General features: G+C 40.4%; 1 protein-coding gene across 7 annotated transcripts in view; it reads left to right on the forward strand.

Moving 5' to 3' along the window:
• GPATCH2L (G-patch domain containing 2 like) overlaps window positions 1-23,071 on the forward strand; it is a 78,168-nt gene that overhangs the window by 19,227 nt on the left and 35,870 nt on the right. For 5 of the 7 annotated variants that reach the window (XM_040477783.1, XM_040477784.1, XM_040477786.1 and 2 more), the window contains 6 exons: window positions 548-612; window positions 5,351-5,527; window positions 7,036-7,115; window positions 10,071-10,138; window positions 13,604-13,658; window positions 15,513-15,598. In XM_040477783.1, coding sequence (XP_040333717.1) covers window positions 548-612; window positions 5,351-5,527; window positions 7,036-7,115; window positions 10,071-10,138; window positions 13,604-13,658; window positions 15,513-15,598 — 531 coding nt within the window. Of the gene's footprint in view, window positions 1-547; window positions 613-5,350; window positions 5,528-7,035; window positions 7,116-10,070; window positions 10,139-13,507; window positions 13,548-13,603; window positions 13,659-15,512; window positions 15,599-23,071 lie in introns of all 7 variants that reach the window. The other 2 variants (XM_040477780.1, XM_040477782.1) reach the window with 1 other exon arrangement.

Below are 23,071 nucleotides of genomic sequence, written 5' to 3' on the forward strand. Positions count from 1 at the left end.
AAATTTGTGTTGTTTAATACATCCAACCAAGTTGAGATTAGTTTTGTGAGCCTTAATAAATAAGTTTTTTTTTTAAGTTTGTTTATTTTGAGAGAGTGAGTGGGGGAAGGGCAGAGAAAGAGAGAGGAGAGAGAGTCCCAGGCAGGCTCCGTGCCGTCAGCACTGTCAGCACAAGGCCTGACGTGGGCTCTATCCCACGAACTGTGAGATCATGACCTGAGGCAAAATCAAGAGTTGGACATTTAACCGACCGAGCCACCCAGGTGCCCCACTAAATAACTCTCCAGTGCTAACCTAACAAGGTGACTTTTGGTATTTTTTAAGTATTTTGAAATAGAAGTATAAATTTTGGAAGTTTCCCTAGGTTTTGTTTTACAGGAAAATAAGCTTTCCTCTGTGGCTTAATTATGAAATTTAATTTCTGATTGGCTAATGAGCCGGAGTGAAATTAGGCAAACGGGATGTTCTGATTTGAAAACCTGAAGAATGGACGCTGCTTTGGTTTTGACGGGATCTGATGTGTTCTCTTGTGTTTGTCTCTTTTCAGTGAAACCAGCAGTGTGTGTAGCAGCAGTGACACAGGGCTCTTTACCAATGATGAAGGACGGCAAGGTAATCTTGATCCCAGCTTTGGGAAGTTGGTTGAGTATTTCTGGGAAGATTTGAATGATTATAGGAATACGTCCCTGAGAATATGGTGGTTGTCTGTGGCAGTGGTTCTGAAACTTTAAGGCATATAAGAGCCACCTGGTGAACTGTTAAAACTGCACATTCGGAGGTCCTACAAATCAAATAGATCTAGTTAGATTTGGCTTTTGGAATCTGAATTTTTCACAAGTACCTGCAGTGATTTTCATGCAGGTAGTTTAGACTTTGAGAATCATTGATTAGGGGGATAGCGGATTAGGGGGATAGTGTCAAGGATAGGACTTTTGGAAGTTGCTTTTAATTAGAACCAAAAAATATCCTTCTGTATTAGCTCCTTCATTGGATATTAAGACATTCTTATTTTTACATAGGAAGAGTTTATTTTTATAACCTTGCTTATAAATGATCATAGTGTTCTAGATGAATATATTCTAGAAAACATCTTCTTTCTAATGTTAAGACTTCTGAAATTCAGTATAGAACACTGTGGATAAGACTGGTATAATTTAATTACCAGTTCTTTATTTTTACAACTTAAACAGTCATTTGAGACTTTGTTTTTATCGGGTACACTTGCTTAGGACCATACTAACTATGTTCCAATAAGAGTTTCATATAGCTCCTTTGGACTGTAATTCTCTTCATCTAAGTAAGGGATTTGTAGCTCTCTAAAGTCCCTTCTAGCTCTGGGATCCAGTGATTTTTCTTCAAGGGTTAAGTGATCAAAGGACAAAAACACAATGGCTACATGTCTAGGCTGATCCAGAAGAGATCCTGGGACCGTGAGACTCCGGATCCGAGTTCTGATTTTGGAAAGAGATTGCGGGAGGTTATCTCCCCCATACCTCAGAGTTGTGGGCATGGATGGGGTTGCTGAGCTTCTTACTGTAATGGAGGTTATTGTGAATACATTTCTGTCCCTTTCGGATTCTGAGGGAGCTAGGTGTCATTAGAGGCTCTGTGTATATACTCCCAGATTGGGTGCAACTAGGGTCTTGATTCTTTTGTCTTTGCTTGAATGAGCTAGTGTATACAAATTTTGCTCTTTTTCTTTGCTTTTATACTGTTCTATGAAGTATCGTAATGTGTCTCTTAAAGATTATGATACATAATTATACAGAGGTGTAAGAAAGTGTGGACCTGTTATGACAGATTAAGTTTCAGGCCTTCAGAAAACCTTTTTACTAATAAGCATTCCTTGCTTTATCATGGAAGATTTTAGAATATTCTATAGCCCTAGCTTTCCTCTCTATCTCTGCTTCAACTTCATGCATTCTGGTGATATTTGGATACTTAGAGTTCTCAGCACAAAGCTATGTCATTTCCTGCTTCCATGTCTTTGTTTATGCTGGTGTCTCTGCCAGAAATCTCATCCCCACCTTTTCTTGACCGGTTGGTCATCCACCTAGACAGTTTTCGTTTTGCCCCTCCAGGACATATTTATGGACTGTGTCAGTGGGTTGTTTTTTTTCCCTCAGTTTCTTACTGGATTTGGCCAATAGGAGGCATTAGCAGAAGATTGGAGGGAGGAAGGTGAATGAGACTGAGTGTATTTGTTAAGTTTTTATTATGGTAATACTGTTGTTTTTTTTTTTTTTTTTTAATTTTTTTTTTTTCAACGTTTATTTATTTTTGGGACAGAGAGAGACAGAGCATGAACGGGGGAGGGGCAGAGACAGAGGGAGACATAGAATCGGAAACAGGCTCCAGGCTCTGAGCCATCAGCCCAGAGCCCGACGCGGGGCTCGAACTCACGGACCGTGAGATCGTGACCTGGCTGAAGTCGGACGCTTAACCGACTGCGCCACCCAGGCGCCCCTGGTAATACTGTTTAACAGCCCCAGAATTTCAGGGGTTTACCTCATTTATTTCTTGCTATGGGGCTGCCTGTTGGCTCAGGCTCAGCTGATCTAACCTGGGCTCAGCTGGTCTCCAGGCTTTAAGTTAGGTTTGTATCTATCTACTCCGTGTATCCTGTCCTGGGACCTCTGCTGGAAGAGCAATGACTGTTCTTGGCAGGGACTTTTCCTGGTGGAAGACGTGAATGCTAAGTGACCAAACCAGAGCTTGGCGACCAAGCCATATTTAAAAAAGCTTTTGCTTGGATCACGTCTGCTAATGTTCTACTACCCCAAGTGAGTTGTATGACAAGCCTTATGTCAGTGGGAGGAGGAAGTATGCTCTGCCTGAAGGGGAAGGCTCTGGAATTCTGTGGGTAAAGGCAGAAGGCATGGATGTGTGTTATCACAGGGAGGTAGCGAAGAGTTGGAGACAGTAATACAGTCTGCGACTTTGGATTGTAGCTTTCTCGGGCTCCCTTTCTGTTGGACTGCTGGTTGGCAGTGGTGGTGTTCCTCTGCCAAAGGCCACCACCCCTGTTGGCAGTCTTCTGTAACCTAAGCTTTCTCTCTGGTCTCTAGTAACCATTCTCTCTCCTTGCTGCTTCAGGTCTAGGAAAGGTAAAGACTTCAGGGTGCTTCACCATCCCTTATTGGTTCCTCTTAATACTATCTACTCCTCTGTAAATAGTCACCTTATTGAAGTCTCCATTACTACATTTAAGTGTGTGCACATTTCCTGGAGAGAATCTGGCTGGATGTCACAGTCCATGCAGGCATCATCTCCTAGAACCAACCCTTGCTCTTTCTTTCCCTGTACTTTTTTACCGCTTACCATAGGACATTATTCATAGATGTGTGCCTTTTCCATTGAAGCTTTCTCAAGGTACGAATTTTTTTTATTATTTGCAACTATAGTAGGTAACACATTGCCTGGCATATAGTAAGCTCTTAATAAATGGTTATTGTGAAACTCAGAAAAGGGGAAAATTCTCCTCTTTCTCCCTCAAACAGAATTATACATAGAACCTCAGATTATGAAACAGATAACCTGTTTTGTTAAAGCGTGATTCTAGAGGAGCAGGAATTCTGGAACCTGACCCATCAGCCTCTTCCTTATTCTCCGGCAGTACTCTTCTGGGGAGCTGCTGCATCATGCATCCACAGGAGCCCAGGGTAGGGGACTGCTGGTCTAAATGATTTCACAAGGTTTCCTTTGGTTCAGTGAAGCCCTTTTTGTATTGTCAAAAATCTTGAGTGAATGCTTGAGTATCAAAAAAAAAAAATGCCATTATGGGATGCCATTTGTCGTCATAAAATATTATCTTAGCTAAATATACTGTTTTAATAAATGGCTTAAGGAGTGTCTATGAATAAGAAAGGAATTAGTATATTGACATGCAGAGAAACTAATCATTGTTAATTCTAATGCCTATCTTTAATCCATCTATGCACCTGGTTTAGTAAGATGCTTTTAGAGCAGTAGTTCTCAAAATGTCCTGAAGTCAGCGCAGCATCACTAGGGAACTTGTTAGAAATGCAAGTTTTTGATCCTGCTTGGACCGGAATCAGAAACTTTGGGGATAGGACCCAGCAGTCTGTGTTCTAACAACCGTTTTTGGTAGTTCTGATGTACATTGAAGGTTGAGAGCCACTGTTCTGGAGAAACAGCCATTGATGGTATGTTTTTATAAGGGAACACTTACTTTTATAAGGGAACACTTACTGTTTTTATAAGGGAACAGTAACTTCTTTATGAGCATTTTCATTTTCCCTTTTAGAGATCTCCACAATGAGTTAAGAGTTATCATTACCATGGATGTGAGTGGCCCGTGAATCTGATACTTCATGTGCTTAACATGGCCTGAGCAGTTTCCCTAGGATCTGACACACATTAGAGAATGAAGGCATTATGAATACTTTAGATGTTCTTGTCATGAATCCCTTCATCCTTGGTATTTTGAAAGGAGTATGGGATGGCAGACATGAAGTTATCAGTCTTACTACTCTTTGTGGGTGGGAACAAGGTCTCTTGCAAACTGAGATGCTGTCATTGTAGCCAGTAGAAAGAGGTTTGAACCAAGAGTCTGGCTATATGGGTCTAGTCTTGACTTTGTCACTAATGATGAGTTTGGCTTTGGTTGAATGGTATAACTTCTTGACAGATCTTGGGAGGTTATATTGCTGGTCTCTGTGGTTAGTTTTTTCCTGGTTACTTGGATTGCTAGTGTCAAGATGATTTTCTGTTCCATTAATGTCAGGGTACCAAGGAATAAATGAGGTATGGGTATACATTTTTTGTTAACCTACTATGAGAAATGCAAATGTAATACCTCAGGAATAGCTAGTTTTGAATTAAGAAACATTTGTGGACTTTGAACTCCCAAGTTCATTTACACCACAGAATGGTACATAGGAGGCAATTTATTTTTGTGTTAAAGGCTTTGGAGTTAGTCACGCTTTGGGTTCAGATCTTGGCTTCATCATTTACTAACTTGACTTTGCCTTCTCTCACTTTAGTTGCCTTATAAGTTGGAATTCGTGTAGGGTTTAGAAGAGATAACATGCTTGCAGATTTTTAGCATGGACCCTCATAGGGTGGTAAGGGTTTAGTAAATGGTAGCTTTATTAGTTTTTTACTATCAAAAGTAGTCCAGTGTAACACAGTATTTCATTTACGTGAAACTAGTTTGGTACTCTAGTTTCCATCATAATATGGATCAAGAAGAAGGTTCAAAACAGTTTTTTTGTACTTTGACATTATTTAAAAGGTATCATCAAATCTATAGTTCTGAGAAATCATCCTTGCATTTGGTTTTCCATAGAGCATGTTACAATTCCAACTTATGATCTCTTTACTTTAGGGGATGATGAGCAAAGTGATTGGTTCTATGAGGGAGAATGTGTCCCAGGATTCACTGTCCCTAATCTTCTGCCCAAGTGGACTCCTGATCGTTGCTCTGAAGTAGAAAGAATGGATTCTGGACTGGATAAACTTTCCGATTCCACATTCCTTTTACCTTCTCGACCAGCTCAAAGAGGTAAGTTCTGAGGAGACCAAACTATACTTCACACTTTTATGGTTCTCTTTGGGGAGAATCATCCCATGGCAAGCATATTCATGCCTCTAAGCATGTATTAACTATCTGAGTTTTGGAGCTAGTCCAGGGATTTTTCTAGAAGATTCAAGGGTGAGTCTTAAAACTTGAGGTTCTCCATTCATACATAAATCCAACCCGTGGAGACTCTTGGGATATCTATTAGCAGGGCATTCCTTCAGCTTGCTATTGCCATTTGTGCCAGATTTAGGAAGCCTAGCAGCGTGTCACTGCTGCTTACCTGCTGTGAAACCGATGAGCTATGGAGTGCTCAGTGGGAGCCTGAAGTATTGCATCTTGGAAGAGAACAGATTTCAGTAAGAACATTCACAGACAAGGCATAATGACATTTTTTAATTGGATGATTTAAAAATATTTCCTTAAATTATTTTTTTATTGTGGGCTTTCACACAAATACATCCTTTCTCTTTGCTTTTCCTTTACTTCTGATGCAGCAAGGTAGAGTGGGAAGGGAGAAGGAACTGTGGTGATAATACTGTCTGGTACTGTCTTCCTAGCTTGGTTACTATGACAGAATCACTTCATTTCTTTGGGACTTCAGGGTCATTACTTAAAACACTGTGATATTGAACAGACTGTTTCAGAGGTTTCTTTTAGTTCTATAAATTTATGATTCTGAGATTCCCAGGAATCCGTTATCAGGTAATAGTTGGGCATCTGTTGGTGATCAGAATTATGCTCAGAGCTATAAACCCCTATAGCAATTTGTTAAGATGAATTTGGGTGATTGAAAGTCCTTCTCAAAATAGTGGGCTCTTGGTAAAGATTACTGCCGGGCTTAGGCACACATTTGCTACCTTAACAACTTCCATCAAACATTTCAGTGACAATTTCTGAAAGTTCTTTACGGACCACTTAAAATACACACAAAGAGGAATAGGGAGAACAACTTAAGATGGCCTGTAATTCCATACCCAGAGACAGTGTCAAGATAACATTTTGGTGTGGACTCTTCCAGTTGTGTTTTTTGGGTGTGGAACGCATGCAGTAATTAGAAAAATGAGATTTTACTATACAGGCTATTTTTACTGTTATTTTATGGCATAAAGTGTTTTTGAGATAATAACTGGCATTTAATTTATAATTAGAAATTATTGATAATGTCTTCTATTTGTGTAGTGTTTTTGGTTTATAAAGTACCTTCCATGTGCTGTTTCATGGAGTCTTCAAATGAGCTCTGTGAGACAGGATTGAGCCAGGGATTATCCCTCCTTTACAGGTGAGGATGCCTAAGTCAGAGGTAAATGACACGCCTAAGATCATACCACAAACACATGGGAATAATAAATCCTTGGAGGATAGCCTAGTGATACAAGCTTTAGGGTCAGTCTAGTAAGATCCTGGGAGGAAGGCCTGTAGTGTGCTAGAAGCACATCATTGCTAATGAATCTTCTGCATTCGGTTTCTGAGGGCTTTCTTCTGTTTTTTAGGATATCATGCTCGCTTGAATCGTTTGCCTGGAGCTGCAGCTCGATGCCTCAGAAAGGGCCGAAGAAGGCTTGTTGGGAAGGTGACAGCTCTCACTGTCTACTGGGCTCACTGGGAGGATAGTATTCCCTACAGGATTTGTGTACCCTGTTGCTAGTCAGAGGTGCTGCGGTACTCCCTGGAGTAAATTAAGCCAACTGGAATCTTTTGCAAGTTCACGAGAGAGAACCTTATGTAGGATGTGAATGGATACACACATAAGAGATGAAGCTTAATTCATACAGAAATTTTGACAGAGCAAACACTGTCATGACAGTTTGTTTATCTGTAAATCTATAGGCCTGATCTTGTCTCTTCTCCTCTTTTGATTAATCTTATATTATTATATTATGGAAGTTAAAATAGTCTTGGCTTCTTTATAACTCCTCCTGAATTCATGAATGCTTCTTCTATCCTAACTTTGGTCTTTTATTCTAGAATTCATTAAAAAAAAACCCCAAAACCTGAAAGAAAACCTGTTCTCAATTTTTAAAAGCTCCTTGGCCACAAGGAAGGGATATCTACCTTTATTCAGTTCTGCCCTTGCCAGGGACTATACTGGGCACTGGGCACCGAGAAGGTATTGCCTTCTACCTGATACTACCTAGACAGAAGTGGCAGAATAGAGAATTGAACCCAGCTGTACTTTTGTTTTCTCTTTTAAAATTCAAATTTAAAATTTTTTTTTAATTCATTTTTTTACTCTAGCTTTGAGATTGAAAGTAGGTTAAGACTGGGGCTCATACCCTGTTAGAGAAGATGGTGGTGGGCTAAGAGCGAGCAAGTGAGAGGCATTTCAGAGCATTACTGCATTCACTGCACATGCAATTAGAATGCCTACTATGTGTCAGGCTCTGTGCCAGGCCAGGTATATAGTGATCACAGCCATAGCCTGGCTACCCTTAGGGAGCTACTTTTGTAGTGGAAATAGGGAGTTGTTTTCTGAGATTTTAGCTATGTAAAAGGAATGAAGCTATTTATTTCCAGATGAACTCAGATTTTTTATCTTTAAATTTAATTTCAGATCTCTCATTAGAAAGACATTTGATTATTGGAAGAATTACACCTTCTTCTTTTGGCTCATTTATTTTACAGAAAATAAAACGCTGCTTTTGCTATCCTGGGAGCTTATTCTTACTTAATGGGCCAGCTAACAGGGTAGGAGTACATGAGGTAGAGGGAGGCAGGAGGTTAGGAGTAGGGAACAGAGAGATGGTTTTACTTTTTATTAGTTAGTCTGGAAGGGTAATGTTCTCCTTACTGTCTGCCTTATTTTGTCTCATCTCCTGTAAAATAAGAGCCTTCCTCTTTTGTGGAAGTAAATCATTTCGTCTTGAAGGCTCCCTTTAGTTTGCCTGGAAGGAAACTCTAGGGCCTGTTGGACGTGCCTCCAAGAATTTCAGATGAATAGGATAATATTTACTTGTTTCATTCATCTTCATCACCTTAAAGGGATATTTGTCATTTCTAGCAGAGGTCACTGTTCTGCCCCCCTCCCCCTCCCCCACCTCTCTTCTCTTTTTCTAAATTATAATCATAAATAATGAGTTTCATTCACCGCTCCCTGCCAGCGAGCTGCTAATTACGCAAAGTACTGCTTGTAATTTACACAGTAATAAACTGTAAATTTAAACATTACGGCACTTTAAGTTAATAATTTTTCTGCAGTAACAAATAGCTCATTTTTCACCCATCTTTTCTGTTGGCCCCACTACTATGGCTGTGTCTGTGACCAGGAGGCACGTGCCTAAGGGAGGAAAAATGTGAAGAATACACTATGTGAAACCTTTTCATTTAGCTCCACTCCCACCCAGAATCTGACCTCAAATTAATTTTTCTGGAGTCAGTTCTGCTAAAATGCGTACCCTAATATTTTAGGCTAGTCCACACAAATGAACTAGCGATCCACATAAATGAAAAGCGATCATAATGTTTTCCCAGAAACAAATGTGTTTGAATAACAGGCTTCACATTCTTGACAGTCATGCCCATGACTTATGCGTTCTCATCTTCACACTTACTCATATGTGGGTACCTCTTATTTGTGTATCATTGGTACCCTTCCCCAGGTACTGTGGTGACATTCATTGTAAATATACTCAAGTTAAATGAAGGGTGAGTGCCTTCTGCCATTTTCCAGTTTTTTGGAGATGATTAGTTTCTGAATTGCTTTTGATGTTATGGGTAAGCTTTCATATTACAGTCTTGAGAAACCTAAATTTAAGAACCAATTTATACAAACTATTTTACTTTAAGAGATGATGCTTAACAGACAAAAGGCAGGGTAGCAATTTTTGTAAGTTCTAAAATTCCTTTAACATGTATGCATTAGTCACCAGATTGTAGGTGTTACCAGTGAGGCCTGGGTAGATTTCCCATTATGAAGGCTATTGGGGCTGTAATCATACTTGCCTAGAAGCTTGGTGTGCTAGCCTATTAAAAATTGGCTGCTTGGGGCGCCTGGGTGGCGCAGTCGGTTAAGCGTCCGACTTCAGCCAGGTCACGATCTCGCGGTCCGTGAGTTCGAGCCCCGTGTCGGGCTCTGGCCTGATGGCTCAGAACCTGGAGCCTGTTTCCGATTCTGTGTCTCCCTCTCTCTCTGCCCTTCCCCCGTTCATGCTCTGTCTCTCTCTGTCCCAAAAATAAATAAACGTTGAAAAAAAAAATTAAAAAAAAAAAAATTGGCTGCTGTTGGACTTTTTTTTTTTAAGTGTTCTATTTCCATATACTTTAATAACTTGCTGTATTAAAACATATAGTAAACAAGGTTTATAATGACTTTTTTGGAACACTGGGAAAAATAAGGCTAGGATCACATGTAACACTTTTTAAGATAGATTCCCGTAAAAAGAAATAAACTTGCTGTTAGATTTTAAGATTGACATTTGACATGTGCCTTTGAGGTTGCTGGCACAGTTGTGGGAAAGTGTGAGCCTGATGACAGATCATACTTTATTTCTATGGTTAGATGACACTCTTGTCTTCCTTGCCTTTTCAGGAGACCAGCATAAGTACGTTGGGTACTGAGAGGATAGGCCACATTATTAGTGACCCTCGGCAGAAAGAGTAAGTGCTGCTTATATATTTACTTATTATCCCAGCCTGTTCCTTGGAGGAGGTAGAGGGAAGTTTTATGGAGGAACCTAGAAATTGGGCTTTAAAGCTGAACGAGAAGATCTTAAAGATTTGTGCTTTACCACGGTAACATGGCTAACACCCCAAACCCATGAGAGTGATTGTTTTCCTTCCGAGACTAGTTTTTCTTTCTTTGCTGTTTGTATGTACAGGTGCTGCATTATAAAAGTAGCCTCCAGTTAGGATGTTGTTTTTTTTAACTAATGAATGAATTAATTTACATTGAGGTAAAGTTGGTATATAGCGTTACATAAGTTTCAGGTGTACACCATCATAATTCAGTATTTGTATCTGCTACAAAGTGATCATCACCATAAATCTAGGTACCATTCATCAGCATAAAATAGAGCCCTTTCACCCACCCCTCAACCCCCTTCCCCTTGGTAACTACCAATCCATTCCCTATATCTATGAATTTGTTTTGTTTCGTTTTATTCATTCATTTTGTCTTTAGATTCCACATAAAAGTGATATCATACAGTGTTTGTCTTTCTCTGATTTACTCATTTAACCTAATCCCTCAAGGTTCGTCCATGTTGTCACAAATGGCAAGATTTCCTTCCTTTTTATGGCTGAGTAGTACTCCATTATTATGTATGTGTGTATTTATGTATACACCACATGTTCTTTATCTGTTCATCCATTGATGAACACTTAGGTTGTTTCCATACCTTGGGCTTTGTAAATAATGCTGCAGTGAACATAGAGGTGTATATATCTTTTCAAGTTAGTGTTCTCATATTCTTTGGATATATACCCAGAAGTGGAATAGCTGGATCATATGGTAGTTCTATTTTTAGTTTTTTGAGGAATCTCCATACTGTTTTCCACAGTGTCTGTGCCAGTTGACTTCCCACAAACAGTGTACAAGGATTCCCTTTTTTCTACATCCTTTCCAGCACTTGTTATTTGTTTTGTTGATAATAGCCATTCTGACAGGCGAGGTGATACCTCATTGTGGTCTTGATTTTCATTTCTTTGATAATGAGTGATATTGAGCATCTTTTCATGTGCCTATTGGCCTGTATGTCTTTGGAGAAATGTCTGTTCACATCCTCTGCCCGTTTTTTTTTTCTTCTTATTTATTTTTATTTTTTATTTAATTTTATTTATTTTGAGAAAAAGAGGGCATGCATGAGTGGGGGAGGGGCAGAGAGAGAGAGGGAGAGAGAGAAAGAGAGTATCCCAAGCAGGCTCCATGCTGTCAGTCCAGAGCCCAATGTGGAGCTTAATCCCGTGAACCGTGAGACCATGACCTGAGCCAAAACCAAGAGTTGGACACTCTCCTCTGCCCATTTTTTAATGGGATTGTTTGGGGTTTTTTTGTTGTTGAGTTATATGAGTTCTTTATATATTTTGGATATTCTTTATTGGATATATGGTTTTCAGTATCTTCTCCCATTCAGTAGGTTGTCTTTTGGTTTTATTGATGGTTTCCTTTGCTGCACAAAAGCTTTTTAGTTTGATGTCGCATTTGTTTATTTTTATTTTTGTTTTCCTTGCCTTTGGACTCAGATCCAAAAAATAAAAAAATAATAATCAGAAGAGACCCATGTCAAGGAGCTTACCACCTATGTTTACTTCTAGGAATTTTATGCTTTCAAGTCCTACATTAAATTCTTAATCCATGTTAAATTAATTTTTGTGTATTGTGTAAGATAGCGGTCTAGTTTTCTTCCTTTGTATGTCGTGGCCAGTTTTCCCAACATCGTTTATTGAGGAGACTGTCTTTTCCCCACTGTATATTCTTGCCTCCTTTGTCATAAATGAATTGACCATCTATATGTGAGTTTATTTCAGGGCTGTTTATTCTGTTCCATTAGTCTATATGTCTGTTTTTATGCCCATACCATACTATTTTGGTCATTATAGCTTTGTAGTATAGTTTGAAATGAAGAAGTGTGATGCCTCCAGTTTCGTTCTTTTTTCTTAAGATTGCTGTGGGTATTCGGGGTCTTTTGTGGTTCCATACAAACTTTGGAATTATTTGTTCTAGTTCAATGAAGTATGCCATTGGAATTTGTATGTTGCTTTAGGTAGTATGGACATTTTAAAATGTTAATCCTTCCAGTCCATGAGCACAGAGTATCTTTCCATTTAGTTGTCTTCAGTTTCTTTCCTCAGTGTCTTAGAGTTTTCAGTGTACACGGCTTTCACCTCCTTGATTAAATTTAGTCCTGGGTATTTTATTCTTTCTGATGTAATTGTAAATGAGACTGTTGGCTCATTTCTCTTTCTGATAGTTCATTATTAGTGTAGAGAAACACAACAGATTTCTGCATATTGATTTTGTATCCTGCAGCTTCTTTGGATTCATTTATTAGTTCTAACAGTTTTTTGGTGGAGTCCTTAGGGTTTTCTGTGTATGGTGTCATGTCATCTGCAAACGGTGATAGTTTTACTTCTTTCTTTCCAGGATGTTATTTTTTTTTTTTAATCTATTTTTTAAATGTTTATTTATTTAGTTTTGAGAGGGGGAGAGAAGGAGAAAGCAGGGGAGGGGCAGAGAGAGAGGGAGACCGAGAATCCCAGACTCCGTACTATCAGCATAGAGCCTGATGAGGAGCTCAAACTCATGAACGGTGAGATCATGACTTGAGCCGAAACCAAGAGTCAGACGCTCAACTAACTGAGCCACCCAAGCACCCCTCCAAGATGTTACGTTTTAAGCTCATTTTTCTGTCTCTTAAAATTCTTTTGTTCAAAATGGGTGATTGCCTGTATACTCTCCTATGCTTTTCCCATGTTTAGACCTCTGTCTAGAGAAATAGAAATCTCTTTTGTCTTAACTGCTGTGGGAAGTGCAGCTGGAAAGCCTGTGTGCAGCTATAGGAAAATGATTCCTCCCTTTCTTATGACAACCTTGTCCCCTAACGTGATTGGCTGTTTGTCTCCTACACACTTGAAAGTCAGTGTCTAGTTATGATCCTACACTCATTAGCCTGGTCGAATTCGTAATTAACAAAATAGGCAAGATATGGGTATGGTTTGCGTTCTTGTTGAATTTGGGGATCCTCTTATCACCACACAGCTGAGATTATGGTGTCACACCATAATCTTGAGTTTGTTTTTAGAGGGTCCAGGATTTCACATTTCGTTACAAGACTTTTTCCTTTGAAGAGTTATTTTTCACAAGAAGTTTGTGCACGTCTACCATGTCTTTTCTTTTCTACAGTTCCTTCTTTTCCCCAGTTCTTTCTGTGTCTTCACTTTGTTATGCCAGAGTCCTTTTTTCTTCTCCTCCTCTATAATTTCCAACCACTTCTTTTATTTTCTTTCCTGTTCTCTCCCTCTCTTTAGTTTCTGGTTACCGTCAGCTGGGAAAAGAGAACGAAACCAGGTAAGATTGCTTTTCTTTGTCATCTTTAGTTTATCATTTGATTTCCTTTTCTTTAGAAAGAATAAAGCATTGGCTTCTGATTTTCCTCACATTTCTGCTTGTGCGCATGAGGTAAGGTTCCCGTTCCCTGCGTTATTCTGATTTCTTATAGAGGACTGTTTTCTAAAATTTTCTGATATTCACTGATAAGAACTATAGCTAATTCCCCTTTTTAGGTTCAACTGTGCTTTTCAGTTTATTACTTACAATGTATATTTCATAGGAATCCTGTTTTTATTTTAGTTTTGAACTTTGCAGTAAGAAATCAGAATGAACCTCATTTGCGTATGGTTTAGTTCAGCACCAGCATCCTACGCTGAGAAGTACAATGGTGAAGCCTGAACATAGGAGACAGAAGAAGGTAGAGCTGCTGTGAGTGAAGTAGTGGGGTCAAGGCCTTAGAGCCGTGCCCTCGTAGTCACTTAGTCTTTTCCCCAGCTACCCCTGCGGAGGGCCCTTGGCAAATCTAGGCCTTTGGAAGGGTCATAATTTAAAAATTACTGCCAGTGACTATCGATGCATTCCTTTCACGTTTGAAGCTTTTGATTTTTGGGGGGAAGAGAGGTTGCTTTATCTTGATTAGTTATAAAGTAGATAAAGGCTGGTAGGTAAAAATCTCAGGCTTACTGTTGCTCAGTATTTTTTGTTTTGTGTTTTGACCACTTAGGACTTATTAAATTGCTGTGCAGTTTAGACTTGAAACCTTCCTCTTGAGGACACTCTTTCAAAATGAACCAGAGCAGGGGTAGACCTAACTGGTGTGTATTCATGAGATGGTTTTAGATGGTGTGTGGACATACAATTATTTTAAGTTATCATTTGTAATTGGAAAAAATGTCATCATCATATCAAACTTGTTCCTCAGAAACATAGTAAGGGCAGGCTGAGTAAAAATAATTGATATGAAGAAAATACTAAGTAAATAACAGTGCAGGTTGTGGGCAGAGAAAGAAGTCATTAAGGCGGTGAGAGACTGCAGCTTGGGAGATCCTGAGCCCGAGCACTGGTTGCAGGGGAGGAGCTAAAGGCAGAAGAGGACCTGTGTTGATCACCCAGTCCAGATCTGTTATTTACAAAGAAGATTTAAGTGATTTGCCCAAAGTCCTGCTTCTTTTTAAGTTCTTTTGAAATTACCATTCAGAGTTCTTCTGGTCTTAAGATATATTTAGTTTTGAAATTTGGGGGTGAGGGGCATTATTTATTCTAGGGAAAGTCCAAATAAAGCTGGAAAATGGAAAGTAAGGTACTTTTTTTATATATTATATCCAAGTTTGACCCTCACAACCACCTTTTGAGATGATTAGAAGTTTTACAGAAGAGAAACTGGAATTACCGGCTGAAAGCAATATTTCATTTATGCCCCCGGTAATCCTGTAAAATAGTTAAGACAGCAGTGCACCCCCTCGTACAAGTGAGGACAGTAAAACTCAAAAGAGAGTATGTAATTTTTAATGTATGAAAACTCAGTGATAGACTGAAATTAAGTGTTAGGTATTCTAATTCTTAATCAAGTTCTGTTTCTACTACACTGCAGCTGGTATGTGCTAACCAGTTATTTACTGGAAACATTGGCCAGGATAAAGAAAGAAAAAGGTAGTTTCATGCTAGTTTTCTTGGGAACAAGGGCCAATAATCAATAGATAAGTTCCTGTTATGTCATATAGAAAGCGCTATCTTCTGCCATTTAAGTAATTACCAGGTATTAGAGGTTTTTGAAAAATTGTTATTTACCAAGGAGTAGCCTTTTTGGGGGTATGTGGGATCAGGTATGCTAGATTTGTGGTTAAAACTTTATTGAGTGGTGTCTGTTATATGGCAAGAGAGTCGAACCATCAAAGGGGCAAAGTGATCAAACAGAAAGTCACCTTTTAGAATCAGATCTTTTTCATGTAAGCTTTGCTAAAATAATCTCATTTATCCCTGCAGTTTAATCCCCTCTCCCCTCTCTACTCCTTGGATGTTCTGGCTGATGCTTCTCACCGAAGATGTTCACCAGCGCACTGCTCTGCCAGGTAATAGTCTTCTAGCGACGATTTTCTTCCAGACAATACCATTTCCTTTTTTATAATACTTTTCATATTATAAACTATGTTTGTGTATAGTATCCAATTTGATCTTTACAAAAACCTTTAGAGGTCAGTAGATGTTTTACAGATGCAGAAACTGAGGCACAGTATTGAAGTACCTTTCCTGTGATCTCACGGCTAGTATACGATTTCTGTCTCAACTGTGACCTAAGTCTTCTGACTTGTATTTCATATTTCTTGTGCTAAAAGCCCCATCTTCAGAGAATGTTATTACCGGTCCTTGCCATGACCTGCAAAACTCTGCGTAATTTGACTTCTGCCTGCATATCCAGCTTCCTTTCATATACTCCTTTCTCCTCCCTGGGGGAGAGGTCCAGCTGTGCTAGAGAGCTCAGCTCCATTTTGTTCGTCACAAATAGCAACCCTTTTCTGCCTCTGAAGCCTCACACTTGTTCCCTTTGCCTAGACTGCCGTGTTAAGCCTCTTCTCACGGTTGACTACTTCTCATCTCAACTCTGGGAGGACCTCTCAGACCATCCTATGTAAAGGGGCCACCTCCATCACTCTCCACTCATCGATTTCTTTCTGCTAAAGCTTTATCACGGTCTATAATGATTTGCTTGTTGGGTTCCACCCCCCCCCCCCAACTTTTTCTCCTGTCTCTTTCACTACGATATAAGCTTCAAAGTGTAGGGACCTTGTTTTATCTTGTTCCCTGATAATATCCTCAGCAGCTAACACAGTGTCTGGCACTTACTAGACATTTGGTATGTTTGTCAGAATGAATCCTACGCCTCTCAGTATAAATTCTCTTGAGTTAGGTGACATGGGAAATAAATATGGTTTTAATGGTAGCATCCCCTAGCAGGGTTATTGTGCACAAAAGAGGAGCTAATTGGCTGAACCGTAGAACTTTTATTATTTCTAGTGGCACAAAGAATTCCTTTCCAAGGTTCTGATGTGTTGTTGGTTTGTTTGTTTTTCTTTTTTCTTCCTGATTTGTTCTTAATTGGCTGTGTTCATAAGATTAGGGTACAGGCACAAGAAATTATACTTTCATGGATGCAATGAGAACTTCACTATGGGCTATACTAATAAACTCCGCACCATAACCTACCACCAACCACCAGACCTTCTATTGGAGAAGTGGCGTTTCAGTGGAAAAAGTCTTTTGAAAAGAGAGAACCTCACAAACGGTGTTACTAGAAATGTGGAAAATTGTGGGACGATTAGTAAACTACTTCCATAAGGCCCTCTCTTCAGTAGCACGCTGTTTGTCCGTCGTCCATTCCTTCAGCACTTGCTGACTGCCTCCTGGGCCCCAGGCCCTTTGTGTAGGCACCACCCTCAGGAGTTTACATTCTCTTGAGAAAGTCAGGTGTGGAGATTGATAGCTACAGCGTGGAACGCCAAATGTGTAAAAGATGTGTGCCAGAATGCGAGGAAGCACAGAAGAGAGGCTTCTAAGAGGCTGAGGGGGGGTTTCTTAGAGGTGGTGATCCTCAAGCTTGAAAGACCAAGATTTCAGTCCATAGAAAAGCAGTCCTTCAGCTTTTTGTCTTCATACCAATGGAGTCATGGCTGTGTCTACTCTTTGGGAAGACTCTGACTAGCACTGTATTGTGTCCGATGCAGAAAGCGGATTCTTTGCCGTCCTCCCTCTACGTCTGTTACCTAGACCCCGTGCCATCCTGTGCTGACATCAGTATCCATGCATTTATCAGTCAGGTCTCCTGTTGCCTCTGAAGCCTCATCCTGGCTGGAGTGGGTGTCAGTTTTTTGTCTCTTTGTGTATCTCATTATCCACATCGTTGTCTTGGTTCTCTTGCTGGTGGTGCTGGTGGCCAGACTTGGAAACATAAGGCAGTCTGGGCTGTGCTTCCGGTGTAGTCTGCTGTAGAGAAATATTGCTTATTGCTTTAGACCATTGCTGAAAACAAGGTGAGAGGGTCTGGACAATGCTAGCTTATCCTTGTCCTTCTAGGTGTCATTCCCAGGACACTGGAAGTAAAGTGAGTTGCATTGTTTGGGGCAGGGGAAGCATTTTTTAAACTTACATTCACTATCTGATCCTTAAAAAAATGGTTTTTTGTTTTAAATTGTACATAGAAGAATCCAGCAGCACATAATTTTGTTTATATGTGTTACATACATAAAGAGTGTGCAAATCTTTTACTCGTGAGGGTGCCTAGTTCGTAAAGTTTGGCAACCATGGCTCTGTGGGAAATGGCTAGCACAAGTGACCTCTAAGCAATTTTTAGAAAATGTGGGTGATGAAATCCTGAGCCCTCAGGGCATCCTCTCACTCCCTTGAAGTTGGGGTGGGGAGGAGTTCCCTGCCCAGCAAGGGGTCGGTTGAGAAGGAGCCATCTAGCTCCAGTGTGGCTGAAGGATGAGATGGGATCCAGAACTGGATGGTCAGCTTTGTACAGCGTGGACACCATTTAATAAAGCCTGGAGTCTAGGAAGGAATGTTAAAAGAGTGTTGGTGGCAGGGAAGAGGCAGGTGAATGACTGTATTAAAAACTGTTTCGAATGGAAATTTTCTCTTTTTCTTGTTCCATTTTATTTGTAGTAGGAAAAGATTTCTTTCAAAGCGTCTGGGCAGCCCTGGGAATTTCACACCCATCATTAGAACGATTTGTGTGTGTGTGTGTGGTGACTATGTTATCATTAATGGTATAATTTTATTTTGCGAAGAGAGAAGTGTTTCCTGTTTTATCACAGCTTTCCCCGAGGAGGGCTGGTGTATTAATTTGCTGTATTGCCTCCTGGCTGTTCCCAGGCTGTTTTTCCTCTTCATCATGGAATTTTTAATGGCCCTGGTGCCTCTTGGGAAGCATGTGAGGAAGAGTTCCTCAGGGAGTGCTTCCCTTTTTTCACATGCCTATAATTACTCTCCTTTAAGAGCACAAAGAGTTTGATAATCATGCCTGAACTGTGAAGGTTTCCTCTTGTCGGGTTACTGAGCTGAGGCTGCTTCCTGCCTGGACATTGCCTGTTCCACTCTCCCACACACTCAACTGTGAGAGAGTGAGGACCCCTCAGTCACCCCCTCACTGCTGGCACTATTCAGCTCTGGTTCTCAGAGTGAGGCTTGGGGGCCACTGGGAGGCCATGACCTCAGGTACTCTCTTGTTTAGTATTTCATTGCTATAAACAAGGAAATCATGGGACTGTGATTTTAAGAGAACACTACTGATGTGTCATTTTAATACAGCCCAGATAGCAGGCAGGCACAGTTGTTGGGCAAGGGAGTCTTTGTGGTCTTTGTACCACCTAATAGATCTGTGGGTTATGAGGTTTTCAGAAATACCACCCTAGAAATAATTAAATTTGGTGGTTTTCAACCCTGACTGCACTTTTGAATCACCTGAGAAGCTTTAAAAAATATGTCCATGTTGAGCCCCACCCCAGAGATGCTGATTTAACAGATCTGGGGTGAGGTCCAGGCACTGGCATTATTTAAAGTTCCCAGGTGACCCTAATCCATGGCCTGAGTTACAAATTATTGCCCTACCTGCAAATGGTTTTATGACTAGTGCTTTGTAATTTGCTTAACAGGAAATCCCAGTTTGTAATTGTGATTTGGTGTTGCGTGCATGATTCCTTAGGGGAGGCAGGACGCTGGACTCGTCTTCCCTTGGAGAACTGCCGAGGTGAAGAACAGGGTGTCAGGGCCTAGCATGGTGCCCAGCACGTTGTGACTCACCGTCGGGAGGACTTGCTGGGCAGGTGCTCGGCTTGTCGGCAGGGTGCACGGAAGAAATTTGTCAACCCACTGTCTTGGATTGGTTGTTTTGGTCACTAGTATTGAGATGTTGCATTAAAGTAGTGATACTTGTTATCGGTGGTAGGGATTGCTGCAGCTCCAACAGCAGATGGTGTGATTGGTGTTCTGGTGGAGGCAGCGGTATTGCTGTCAAGGACACGGTTCTAGAATGGTAATAAGGAGCGAGTGCTGGAGGCAGCTTTTCCCAAAATGAGAGATTTATTGATCAGGAAGGATAGCTTTTCTTCCATTATTGCTGTAGAAAACCATAACTAGAACTTATCAGTTGTTAGATCTGTCAGTGTGATGCACAAGTCCTCCGTTGTAGTTTTTGAGTGTCTTGTGACAGTTCTCAGTTTTCTCCAACTGTCCTGACCTTTCCTCTGTTGGGGGTGGCGATTTGATGATGTATCACCGCTTCCATTTATCCTTCTTTTAAGTTTCTGATCTCATATTAGTGGGAGTCCTGGCAGTCCCAGGTAAGAATCTTAGCTTTACCTGGGCAAATGACTTAACCCCCCTCTCCCTCAATTTCCTCATCTTTAAAATGGAAATATCAATTTTTATGGGGCTAGTGGGGATCAAAATGAAACAATGTATTTGTTTAGCATACTGGTAGCTAATATTATTTTTGTTACATGGTTACTACTTCTCCCCTGTCTTTAGGATAATTGCAGTTTTATAAACTTTGAGTCTGCTTCCAGAGTCATTTGCTAATGAGATGTCGTACAGATCCTTGAGGTGCTTAAATGGCTTAAATGGACTATAAGAGGAGGCATTTGGACAGTGTTTGGGTAAAAAAGAGACCTTTCTGCCCATTAGAGAGTTGAAATATGATAGGCTCTGCTCATTGTAATTCATTTTATCTGTTTCACAAACGTTACGATCTGCATATCAGAGTTGTGTGCCCAGCTGGCTGTGCCACTTGACAAGGAGTTTCAAAGAGCAAGAAGAAGACTCAATTCACGCTGTTAATTTTGACCTTTGGAGCCACAGTAAACAGCCTCAGGTTTTACCTCAGGGCTTAGGGGAAAGAACCTTTTATTAGTCCTCTATCTGCTAGGGATGCTGTGACGCACAGCGGCCCTTGCCCATCTCTTTAGTGCCTGAGTTGTGGCCAGGTGTGAGGAAATGTTTCTGCTGTGATATTGTCCAGAAAGCTGCCCAGCCCTACTGGAACTTCCCGTCATAGAGTACACAACTCTTGAATCTTTTGTCCTTTACCAGATGGTCTTGTCGACAGCACCCTCAGCCGGCTGGCATCTTACTGCCTAAGTGGAGTGACGAAAAGCATTTTCCCTCTCTGGCCACTGTAACAGACCCAACTTTCCAATCGATGCACAGCTTTTCTGCTCCTGTGGATGGCATGAAACCACTCCAGGATATGCCAACCTTGGCCCAGGCCGGGGAAGGAGAGTACACGGAATTTTCAGGTGCTAGTGAGCACTTAGTTACGGACTGTCAAGGGTTAGGTTTGAGTGAAAACACTAGTGGAAATGCTGGGATCTCATCCTGTTAGAGAAGCCTCTTCTGTGCCCTCTCATTGTGAAGTGGTTTTCTGTCCCTAACTGCTGCTCGTGTCAGGCCCGGACCCTTTCCTGTGCGCAAATCTGAGAAGACGGTTCCTACTGGGTGCTTCGTCAATGTCAGTTAACCCCGAAGATGAAATCACATGTGAGGAAGGGGCTTCTTCATTTCTCTAGATTGGATCCTCTTTTCCTTCCTTTTACCCTAGCACTTTGTTCTTGGATTACAGCTCAGTGTCTGGCATCTGTTCATTCTTTACGCATCGGCCTTCCTCACTGTGTCCTGAGTGCCCGGCGGACGGGCCCTCGGCTCAGTCATCTTGTGTGTACCCTCTCCACATTCAGCAGAGTGCTTTACACAGGGTAGGCCTCCATAAATTTTTGTTAAAAATAATTGAGGGGAATAGATTAGTAATTAAGGAGAATAATTGGAATATATGATATATATGACCTTTGGTCCTTAGAAATATCAATAATTTTTTTTTCTTGATGTTACTTGTTTGTATGTGTTTAAGAAAAAAATACAGCAAATAAATACCTTTTCACGATAAATCTTATTTTTATTTCCCATATTTAAAAAGTGAACTTTTCAATGATTTTTAAATGAGTGATTTTTGAAGGTGAACTATTTCTTAAATTAACTTGCCATTGGCAGGTAGACTGTTTTCTCTCCTCAGAAGCGACTCTAAACATCTTTGTTCTAAATCTAAAGCAGCCACTTCAGTTATTTTTTGCCAACATTGGTTCTATTAAACATGCATGTATTTCTCAAAGTAATTTTTTTTTCCCCTAAAAGTACATTCCTGCCCCAGGGACATAGTGATCTGCCCAGTTTCCTAAGTAACACTGCAGCTTGAACGGCTCACCTGATCTTTCAGTTACCTGCACTAAAAAGTAAAATAGAAATGTTGTGTTTATGTGTGGATATACAGAATGCTCTTTCAATTAATTGCTAATGTTCAGCATTCACCTTCACATTTATGAAATGAATTTAGTTGCTTTTCCTGAAGTAAGGATTTTTAAAGAGTGTGTTTCTTTTCCTACTCACCACCCCCCCTCCCCCATCAGTTCTTTTTGGCAAATGCTGCTGAATGTGATGTTTTTAGGGGAAGTACTCTTGCTGTGGAAGCATCGCGCCCCAAGAATGTGGAGGCCCCGATCAGATGAAACAGAACGAGCATAGCTGGTCTTTTCTTTAGGTTAATTGCTCGTATACTGGGGGACAGCAGTTTTATTTAAATTACTATTCATTTCGTCATTCTGTTATTAAGTTAAATTTTTAGATCTCTTTTATTGACTAAGTTGACTTTGGGAATTTGGCATATATATATATATATATTTTTTTTTTTAACTCAGTAATTTTCACAGCAGATAGAAGCTTATCAGAATTGCCCGAGAAGAAATTTCAGACTAAGCATATTACGGATTCTTCTCCCACCCCAGCATGGTGGGACATGCATATTTTGTATAAATCTTCTTATGTGGTTCTGATAACCATTGCCGATCCAATGGAGAAGAAGGTTTAAATTTTAACCTGGTAGAAATTTTAGCTTAACTGATACGTATTCTTTTTGCCCCCTGCATAATTGAAAGGTCCCTCCCCTACATACAGTACACGATTTGCAACAAAGAAACACCTGTGTAGTGCTCTTGACAGAGAGTTAAAAAAAATCTAGTTAAATCTTCCACCCTTTCTACCTACAGTGGAGGGGCTCTCTTTCCCTGTCCTTTGAGAGACCTCGATTGTATATGTTGTCTCTTTTCAGTTTCTATCTTGTGAGAGTAGACAGAGAAACTGAGTAACACAAAGAAGCAACACGTTGAAAAGAAAGGGGGCCAGAAAGGAGTTAAATACTCTTAAATGAAAGTGAGTATGGGGGCGCCTGGGTGGCGCAGTCGGTTAAGCGTCCGACTTCAGCCAGGTCACGATCTTGCGGTCCGTGAGTTCGAGCCCCGCGTCGGGCTCTGGGCTGATGGCTCAGAGCCTGGAGCCTGTTTCCGATTCTGTGTCTCCCTCTCTCTCTGCCCCTCCCCCGTTCATGCTCTGTCTCTCTCTGTCCCAAAAATAAATAAACGTTGAAAAAAAAATTTTTTTAATAAAAAATAAATAAATAAATAAATAAATAAATAAATAAATAAATATTAAAAAAAAAAGGAAAG

The sequence above is a fragment of the Herpailurus yagouaroundi genome, unplaced genomic scaffold (assembly GCF_014898765.1).
Source record: "Herpailurus yagouaroundi ecotype Mexico unplaced genomic scaffold, PumYag 141, whole genome shotgun sequence".
Classification (NCBI taxonomy): Eukaryota; Metazoa; Chordata; class Mammalia; order Carnivora; family Felidae; genus Herpailurus; species Herpailurus yagouaroundi.